At 44.7% G+C, this 10,558-nt stretch overlaps 1 protein-coding gene across 1 annotated transcript; it reads right to left on the reverse strand.

The window, feature by feature from the left end:
* Window positions 1-343: 343 nt before the first annotated feature.
* rabggta (Rab geranylgeranyltransferase subunit alpha) lies at window positions 344-7,872 on the reverse strand. The gene is made up of 17 exons (XM_020492674.2): window positions 7,741-7,872; window positions 6,773-6,806; window positions 6,538-6,648; window positions 5,875-5,999; window positions 5,534-5,721; window positions 4,887-5,144; window positions 4,605-4,688; window positions 4,440-4,522; window positions 4,251-4,346; window positions 2,574-2,679; window positions 2,355-2,406; window positions 2,124-2,212; window positions 1,928-2,016; window positions 1,723-1,839; window positions 1,491-1,604; window positions 1,281-1,368; window positions 344-1,178 (listed from the first exon to the last, which is right to left on the reverse strand). The coding sequence occupies exons 2-17, from the start codon at window positions 6,773-6,775 to the stop codon at window positions 1,030-1,032; spliced, it is 1,752 nt and encodes a 583-aa protein (XP_020348263.2). The 5' UTR covers window positions 6,776-6,806; window positions 7,741-7,872; the 3' UTR covers window positions 344-1,029.
* Between the last annotated feature and the right edge of the window lie 2,686 nt (window positions 7,873-10,558).

Consider the following 10,558-nt stretch of genomic DNA (forward strand, 5'->3'; position numbering starts at 1 on the left):
AAATAATGCAACCCTTGGGCCAATTGAGATATCGCATGTGACTAACAAATTTCAGTTAATTACTGTAACCCCTGCCTTGGGCCGATCAGTTTAACTTTGTAAACACCGGAACACTATGGCAAGACGCATCATTCACACAAGTTTAATCAAAATCGGGCCAGTGCTGTCAGATATCGCATGTGACTAACGTACGAACAAACGGAGACAGATCCACAGTCCCCAACCAGATTCCGTCATGGGGGACAAGTAATGTGTGGTTACAGTTGAGCCACCCAACAGAAGGAAAATCTGAGTCCTGACTGAACCTCTCTCACAACACAACAGAAACACACAGGAGACTCTCTGGGAGGCAGTGACACCGCATGTGCTGTTTTATTGGTGGAATAGTCATTTACAGTTGTTTAACAGTATAGATTAATTTCATAAACGTTTTTGCACAACTGTTTCAAAAATACAACCACAGAAGTATTTTGCAATATTCTTCTGATCAATGTCCTACTGCAACCACCATACAGATGCTGTTTCAGTGCTTACTAAAAGCCACATTCTCACCATGCTCACTCATACACAGTTAGTAATATTACCCTCTATCAGTGAATCGGCATGCAGTTTGGTGTCTTGAACTGTATGAGAGATAGAGCGTGCACACACGCACAAACTGTACATACACATAAACACACACGTTTGTGAGAATGTCTTAGTGAAGTCTCTGATAGAAGGTCCAATGTTATCAGGCATTAAAATTAGTGGAGGGTCGCTGTGAATCAATATCACCACACAAGAGGAATACATAGTGGAAAGGAGACAAAACACTTAAACACCCCTCTGCTTCTCACATATATGCATGGACACACACAGACAAATACTGCTGATGGTAGTACGCCGGCAATATGGGGAAGTTGCCCCTAGACACTAATCTAATGTCCGTTTTTCCATTTTCCCCCTAGAATGGTTATGGTTTGGGGGGGATAAGCTGATCCTAAATCTGTGACTAAGGGAAACTTAGAATGAGCCCTGCTGTTTGTCCAATCAGATCAGGAGGTCAGTGACTGAGGGCAGTAGCTCAGTCAACTCAGATTGAATGTTGGCAATCTGGGTGACAGGGTTGCCACGGAGATCAAGGCAGGTCAGCTTTGGGCAGGAAGTCAGGAGTTGAAGGTCAGAGAGTTTGGATATTTCTGAATATTACGGTCAAAGAAAATTACAACATCTCTAACTGTATTCTAAAACATTAATGTATTACCACATTGAAACTGATCAAAAGAGAAAGGCAAGGATACGGTTGTTCTTCAAGGACACTTCTTGCAACTTGGGGAGATAGTACAGTCCATCCAAATTCTCAATAGCATTGTCATCAGCCTCCAATACCTGGGAAATGGAAGGCCATATTGTTAGACAAACATCAAAATATTAAGTACAAAAACTAGAGTACAGCACATGAATAAATATTAATTTGATCATAACATAAAATGTTTTTTTAAGTACTATACCTCGAGGCACTGCAGCATGGCAAACTGAGGAGGCAGCCTAAGCAGCTGATTGCATGATAGATTGATATGAGTGACCAAAAGCAGCTGGTCCAGGTGACATAACATGGTCAGGTTCTGTAGAGGTGAGGGTGAAAGACATTAGGTGGACTTACAGCCACAAAGAAGAGAATGGGGAGTCAAACTCTGGATGGACAAGGATAGACAGATACAGACAGGAACAGACAGCACTAACCTTGTCAGAGAGACTGAAGACCCGGACCTCAGCGTACTCCATCTTGAGAATGGTGTTCTCGATCATGAACTTACTGCACAGGTCACCGTAATATGCAGAGCGCATGGAGTCCACCTCCTGTGTGAGAAAGACAGAGCAGTGATAGAAAACACATCTATTATGTATTAGTGTACACGACTATGTAATAGCCCTGTAAAGCACTAACTTTAAGAGTCTGGAAGTGAGAAAGGGTCTCTCGCTCGTAACCTAGGGGATCTAGCGCCCTCATAAGCAGAACGATGGTCAGCAAGCACCCTGAGAAAGTGAGAAATTAAAATTGTCATACATTTTGTGATGTTTCCAATAGTGATAGATAAATAATAAACCCTAACATACACACTACACTCAAAGTGTGTACTTACACTTGTTCTGGGGCTCCAGCTCCAGAAGTTGGTTGCAGGACTGTAGTTCAGACTGCAACACAGAGGTCTTTTCCACAGACAGCTCACTCCTACCAGAGACGAAAAAAGATGCTGAGGTATTTTTTTCCCATTCAGTAAACAGAAAGTCTGATATACCAACCAGAGAGCCTTCTAAAGCTCTGCTATTCACACACACACACACACACACACACACACACACACACACAGTACCTGAAGAGCTCCTGGTCAGTGGCAGAATCCCTGCACCAACTCTCAGACCGACCTTTGAAAGATGGAAGCAATACTATGAGGTGAGGCTAGAGGGCAGCAGAGAGCAAGGACTGAAGTCTAAAACATTATATACCCATCGCAGACATGTTAACACAAAAAAAGACAAGAGCATGTACTCAGTCACACAGAAGGTGCATTAGCACATAAACATTATTTCACCTGTGTACAGAGCACAGTCTCTGTGAGTGTGTTTCTCAGTCCAGTGCACGGTCAGGTTGTGTTCATTAATGATGTCACTGATAGTGCCAGGAGGAAGCGCACAGATCTGACACCATGTTAAGGTCCACAATCAAATAGAGTAAGTGTGGATGCTTGTGTTTGTTAAAGTGATCGAATGTATAACATTATATGTTGCAAATACCTGTTGAGCATTGCCCATCTCGAAGACAGGTTCAACATAGAGCATTGTATGGTAGTGTGTAAAAAAATAATAACACTAGTTTTATTGTCACATTCACCGGATAGGGGCAGTGACATTTCTTATTTTACAGGGTCAGCCATAGTAGTATCGTGTCCGTGGAGCAAATTAGGGTTAAGTGCCTTGATCAAGGGCACAAGACACTTTTCACCTTGTCAGCTCGGGTATTCGAACGAGCCACCGTTTGGTTACTGGCCCAACGCTCTGCAGAGATAAAGTAATTCTCTATGTCTGTAAAGGTTCATTGGTTTCTTTCTCTACCTGCGTTTCAGTAACAGATATGGAGAGCTCTTATCAAAAAGAGACATGTTAAGAATGATGAAACCTACTGTAGACTACAACGCAGGGATGAGAAAGGAATGAAAAATAAACAGTGAGCACTGAGCAGCACAAAGGAAAAGTGCATTACCACATGCCTAGAACAGAGTACTGTCTTTAGCCTCTTAGAGATGTTAAAAGTCTCCCTTATGGGGGACTTTGAGCTGTTCTGGACTGGTTCCGTCTGACATCTGTGTACAAAGCACTTGTGAACGTTGTAGGGTCCCATACCATATAGGGCCAAAAAGCCCCATCTGTCTGCTCTCCGTTTCCACTCTCTCAGCCGAGCAGGTTGCATACCCCACATTTGCATAGGGAGTGATGCGTCACATTTGCATAGGGAGTGATGCATCACATTTGCATAGGGAGTGATGCGTCACATTTGCATAGGGAGTGATGCGTCACATTTGCATAGGGAGTGATGCGTCACATTTGCATAGGGAGTGATGCATCACATTTGCATAGGGAGTGATGCGTCACATTTGCATAGGGAGTGATGCGTCACATTTTCTGGCCTATTCAGACAAATAAATGTTCTCTTCCTCTGAGCAAGTGAGACAGCACATGAACGGTGACAGTCTAGCAAGTGCAGCCGTTGTGGTTTTATCTCACTGTGATATTCTCAGCTGCATCACAACATGAAAAAACACAAAATAATTTCATAGAATTGTAGCAAAACCACTTTCTCTTGCTCAAAGACAGACTAAATCACTTTGTGCTTAAAGCTGAAGTTGTAACAGTTCTGCACACATTTGAATGGTGTCTACACTGCTCAGTGGACTTAGAAAAATTGTGTGATCAGTTAAATGAAATTGTGCCAATATTGTACTGTTACTAAGTATTATCATATTTATTTAGTTAATAGAAATGTGATTGTAATATAATTTGATTGTTACTATATTTAGTAAGCATTTCAGTAATTTCAAACCCTACTGGTCCACTTTTGTTGAATAGGACAAAAATCATATGATTTGTACTATGTACTTGAGCTTGTGTCCTCAAAAGTGACTACATAATTATGGTTGGGTATGCCTTTAGGCAGAAATCAACATTTTGCCCTATCATTCACATTTTACCCATGACCATGAAGGAAAGGATACCCAGACAGGGCTGTGTCTGAAGTGAGGATGGACACTCCTCCATTCCACACGCTGGGGCTGACCATCCAACACCAGCATCAGACCACTAGATGAAGCCTGTAAGGAGAGTCGGGGAGGAATGGAGTTTAACTGTAGAAGGAGCAGAGGACATGCGTTACAATAAGGTGTCTACTTTGAGGGAGTACTCACATTGACAGGTCTGGAGAAGGCCACAGCCACTCTCTCCTCCTCACGGCTGACAAACACACAGCTTATCATCTCCTCTCGCTCCGCTGAGAAAGGCAGAGAAACAGAGCTCACAGCTGGAAGATAATAAAGACAATTTACATAGAAAATACAAAATTATACACGCACCTCTGCCTAGCAACCACCTGTAGTAGAACCAGGCACTCTGGTCATTGGGGTCAGTGAAGAAGGCATTCTGTACGAGCTCATACTCTAAAAATAAAAACCAAAGGGTTTAGTAATGTATGATGATAACACAGACAACCAGCACGCATCAACTCATTATTCTGCCTTCCATCCAACCCATGGTATTCCTAGTGACAGTGCCCTCTGTCTGCCTGTTTAAAGTATTACACTGACAATATATCTATATATGTTTGTAACTCTGCCTGGCCATGGTGTTGTCCATACCTTTGAGCAGCTGTTCCTCACAGACGCGATGAGAGTGTGTCTGAGGGGAGGGTGGAGGGGAGGAGTGGGAGTGCTGGTGGCAGGGCGAGGGGGGGTCGGGGGACTCAGGGTGGAGTAGGGGAAGGAGGGTGCTCCGGTAGTGCCAGCTGGAGTAATTGGAGAAGTTGGAGCCGATGAGACGGTCAGTGAACTGCAGCTCCTGGTCCACAGGCACACCAGACATCTTCACCACCATCCGGCGATAGTCCCAGCAGTGAACTGAGAAAGATGAGGGGGGAAATTGAATATGAGAAATATATATATATATATATATATATATATATATATATATATATATATATATATATATATATATATATATATATATATATATATATATATATATATATATATATATAGCTTGATAGGGACAAGAGATAGAAATTAATGTGAGGATCAAAATATATTTTGACGTCCTGGTCTCTCCATTCATATATATATATATATATATATATGAATGGAGAGACCAGGACGTCAAAAGACCAGGACGTCATTAATTTCTATCTCTTGTCCCTATCAAGCTCCGTCTCATCCACCTCTCCACCCATCCACCCATCCTCCCCAACTCCTCTCCTCCCTCACTATCATCCTCCTACCCTCTGACTCACAGTTGCGGTCATCCAGACTGAGGCAGCGGTCACACAAGCCCAGTTCTCTGGCCCAGTCAGGTCTGGGCAGGCGTGCTGAAACCCAGCCTCGGTGGTGCCAGCTGCCGTACGACTTGGGATTCACCTTCAAACACGACTCCAGAAACAACAACTCAGCCTCATACATCTTCTGCACGTCATCCTCCTCACTGATACAGAGAAAAGGATAAGACATGTATGAGTTTGATGCACTTAAATAATGAACAAGTATTGGTACTTTCAGATAATAATAGCTACAAGAGACTCAGCAAAAATGGGCAAAAATGGGCAAAAATGCATTATAAGAGATGTAGTGTCCTCACCGTACAGTCTCCAGGTGCAACAGGATCTCTCTCCTGTAGTTCCAGAGAGTGGCAAAATCAGGATTGGAGGATAGCAGCTGCTGGGTCAACTGAAGAGCCTCATCATCCAACACACCCTCCATCCTCTAAAACCAGCAAGAGAAAAGGAAAAGTGATGGTGATCTTATCTTAAGTGATCTTCAAAGTTTTCTCCCCAATTTCGTGTTTTTTTTAGTAGCTACTATCTTGTCTCATCGCTACAACTCCCGTACGGGCCTTGGAAGGTTGAAAGTCATGCGTCCTCCGATACACAACCAAACCGCACTGCTTCTTAACACAGCACGCATCCAACCCGGAAGCCAGCTGCACCAATGTGTCAGAGGAAACACTGTGCACCTGGCAACCTTGGTTAGCGCACACTGCGCCCGGCCCGCCACAGGAGTCGCTGGTGCGCGATGAGACATCCCTACCGACCAAGCCCTCCCTAACCCGGACGCCGCTAGGCCAATTGTGCATCGCCCCACAGACCTCCCGGTCACGGCCGGTTACGACAGAGCCTGGGCGCGAACCCAGAGTCTCTGGTACAGTGCCCTTAACCGCTGCAGTACAGTGCCCTTAACCACTGCGCCACCCGGGAGGCCCTTATCTTCCGATTTTGACTGAATGCGTCTATGTCAAACAGACCTTAGTAAAGATAGCATCTCGTCCTGCCACATAAATCTTGAGTTTCTTCTCTCTCTCTTTTCTCTTCTCTTCTTCCTGCTGGGCGGTGGACTTCAGCTTTACCCGTCCATGCTGTGAGAAAGACAGACAGGAAGACACTTAATTAACACATTGCATTGATATCCAGTAATGATTAAAAGATGACAATAACTAAATCCAACTTAAACAGTGTGAAAGCAGAAAAATAATCACTCACCATCGTGTCAGTTCAGGGAATAGGCTGTACAAATCTAAAACCAAAGAGCAGATTGAGATGGCGAATCAAGAATTAAGTATGTGAACCACCGAACCGTCAGGCGCCTGCACTCAAATCAATTGTGGCCTGCATCTGCGGGAACACCTCTTTATACTACTTTTGGTCCATTTTTAAGCTAGGTCAGACGGGAGGTGGGGGCGCACCAGTGTAGTAGGTACCATAACGTTGGATGCCAACCGCCGATAAAAACTACAGATGAGGCGACGGCGACAACCGTAGACATTGTCCTTCGCCCCTGCCTGCTGAGGACGGGTTGTTTTCCCGCAGTTCTGTTAACAACAGCGAGGGCAAGTGTTCGGCAGGCGGGAGCGAAGGACACTTAACGTTATGCGCTAGCTACTTAGAAGTGGGGATGTTGATGTCGTAGTTTCAATGAGCAAGGCAGAGGCAAAAAGCCTGATAGGGACAGTGATGCAGAGATGACAGGAGCAGTGGAATAGAGTGACTAAGGGCAGGCATTTATTTCAAGTACAGAGGACGGCAGGAAGGTACAGAAGAGGCGTTCATGCAGAAACCAATGGATTGCTCGGGGGGGGGGGGTTGTTCATGCAGAAATTCCCACTTGCAGGAACGCCCCGAATTGCGGGCCGTAATCACACACACTTGCCCAAAACCGCACCAACCTTCTGATGGCAGCAAAACACCGAGTGAGGGGAATACTTAGTTGTGCCAAGTCGGCTACAGCATAATAATAATCAGTTTGCTGAATACATGAAGATCGACTCGCCAGTCGAAAGTATTTGTAAACACACATGATTAGCGCTTCGACTTGGCAATCGCCCCATCAACAAAACAGGACCCCAAGCTGTCGGACGCACCGTTGAGTATACCCGCGTATTCACATGTAGATTCGATAAAAACACATTTACTAACATCAATTCCAACATAATAACACCACATATACTCACTCCAAAAGTCTACTGCTGTTGTAGCAATGTGTGGATTCGTTTACTTTGGTTTTCAGACGAAATATTGATGTGTGCCTGTGTCACCCAGTGGCAGTGAGACGAACAACTACAATTTGAACTTCCGGCCCGTGGAAATTGACGTCACGACCAATGGAGTTTATGATATGTATGGCTCCCTCTTGTGGATGGACATACACGTTTCAGTTTCAAGTTTTACTTGTCACAAGTACAGTGAAATGTTTAACTTGCAAGCCCTACCCAACAGTGCAGGATTCAATATAAAATAGTATAACTAATACAAAATGTAGAACATGAAAAATAAGAAATAAGAGAGGAAGCTATATACAGGGTCAGTGCCAGTACCAAATGGAATACTGTGAGACAAACATTTATATAAAAGACCACTCCGTAAGCCACGCCCCAGTGGGCAGAGCTAGGCATGTTGCACTTGGACACGTTTTAATACAAAAAGCCTCTACTTTTACAATGCGTTTTCCACATGGCAGGATTAGACAGATGGGTAAACAGATAACATTTACTAAGGTCCCAGCCCATATGGGGGTGGAGGGGAACAAGGCAGTTGATGTACTGGCTAAACAAGCACATAGAAGTGGGGATGTTGATGTCGTAGTTTCAATGGGCAAGACAGAGGCAAAAAGCCTGATCTGGACAGTGATGGTGCAGAGATGGCAGGAGAAGTGGAATAAAGTGACCAAGGGCAGGCATTTATTTCTAGTAAAGAGGAAGTGGGGAAGGGGAGGACAGAAGAGAGGAGGCTATTTTTACAATAATAAGGGTGGGACACAGCCAGTTGAATAAGACCTTACATGTGATAGGAAATCATCCAACAGGAAAGTGTGAGTATTGCCAGGAAACAGAGATTGTGGAGCATGTATTGCTACAGTGTGGGCTGTATCAGAGGGAAAGAGAAAGACTGAGATCTAGTATGAGGGAGAAGGGGATACAGGAAAGTATTTTGAGTAGAACGTCATTGGATATAGTCTCATATTTTGTTATCTTTTTTAAGAGTAACGGGAGCTGGCAGGTAGGATTTTGTTTCTCGCCGTCTCTGGCCCACACTCCAGTACAGTAGGTGGCGGTAATGCACCATAACGTTGGATGCCAACGCCGATAAACCCCACTGAAGAAGAAGAATGGGTCTTCCAGGGCAGAAGAGTTGAGTTGTGTACGTTGTTCGCATGAGGTTCCTTGATTGGTGAAGCATTTAGAGTTTATCCATAGTTTGGGAAATGGAAAATGGCGGAGAGTAGTGCGGACGAAATTGAGGAAAAGTTGGTAAAGCAACAGCTGTGCTGGAATGCGAACAAAGTGTCAGTTCTGATGGCATGGAGTGGGAGGATGAGGGTCAAGGACCGGAATGGCCAGTAGTGGAAAGACATAGGAAGAAGAGAGATCATGATACAGAAAGCAGTGGAGCGTCTAGTAAAGAAAGCATAAAGAGGACCAATGTAGGAAGCAATAGTAGGGATGTGTTGGAGTGGAAAATGGTGATAGTGTTTGATGAGACCAAAGGGTCTCACATACACACTATCAGACTTACTAATGCCATAGAGAATATGTACTGCTCTATTGTGGTGTTGCCTAGCCAGTCTCCCCAGGTTAACAGCACCATGGTGTGACTCCAAACCTTTTCTCCCAGGTACATGAGCCAGGTATGTCTTATTCGCCATTCAGTGAATGAGGAGAATACAGGAATCACAATAAGGAGCATATGGGGTCCAGGACAGCATAGGGCCACACTCCACACTCCGCAGTCCTCAGAATCAAATTCAGTGTTGAACTCACACTTCCAGCCAGGCGCATCAACTAAGACCACCTGCCTACCAGCCACTTCACCCTGTCATCTCACACTGTGTGCCAGTCTTTCAGTATCAAACACCCTGCCCAGGATGGTGTTCCCTGCCATGCTCCTCCCAACACAGTTCGCACCCAGAAGCACAGCCCTCACCTCCACATCATGTTCACCTCCTCCTATAAGGCAGACAAAAAGATGGACAGACAAAGGGGAGAGATGACAGTATTTGTTTATAGAGCATTGAATTTCACTAATTGATTAACGCCCACCACCCAGAAAACATTCATCCCTTAGATTCCAAACCTAATCCCAATATATACTCACCACCCACAGTTGCTCTGTTCTTCTTCATTAGCCTCAGCATCCCTCAGTTCTTCACATCCTATCTCTTCTGCAGCAACTGTACAATCATATCATTGTGAATTTGATAACAACCACTCTGTGCTACCATCCTCTCTATATTTTGCAACAGTCAGTGACCCGAGTCACATTCTCCCTGTTTCTGTTGTCTATGATATGGTACCTGTTCTCACAGTTTTCTACAAGCCTTTGAGGGATGCCTCCCTCACTTGAAATGTGCTGCTCTAATGTCATGTCCACAAGCCAATTCCCTCTGGTAAAGAGCACCATGGTGTGTCTCCATACCCTCTGCTCAAGGAGGTGGTTCAGGTGTTCCTCCACTGTGTCTGTGTGCAGTATGTGCAAGGAAAGCACAAGGAGGAAGGCATGTGGGACACAGCAAGAGCAATTTCCTGCTTGTCCTGTGCTGAAGTCACCGCAAACAAGTGATTCCACCACCAGCCAGGTGTGTCTACCACAGTGGCCTGTCTGCCAGCAACAGCTGTCTGTCAGTTTACACACTGGGCCGTCCTCTTCGTTGTGTCAAACTCCTCCGCACCCAGGATTGTGTTTCCTGCCAAGTTTTGCCAGAATGCCCTTCCCCAACAGCACAAGTTGAAGGTCTGCCTGTGTGATGGGGGAGAGAGAAATAAAGAAGGTAAA

This window comes from Oncorhynchus kisutch, linkage group LG10, assembly GCF_002021735.2.
Source record: "Oncorhynchus kisutch isolate 150728-3 linkage group LG10, Okis_V2, whole genome shotgun sequence".
NCBI lineage: Eukaryota > Metazoa > Chordata > Actinopteri > Salmoniformes > Salmonidae > Oncorhynchus > Oncorhynchus kisutch.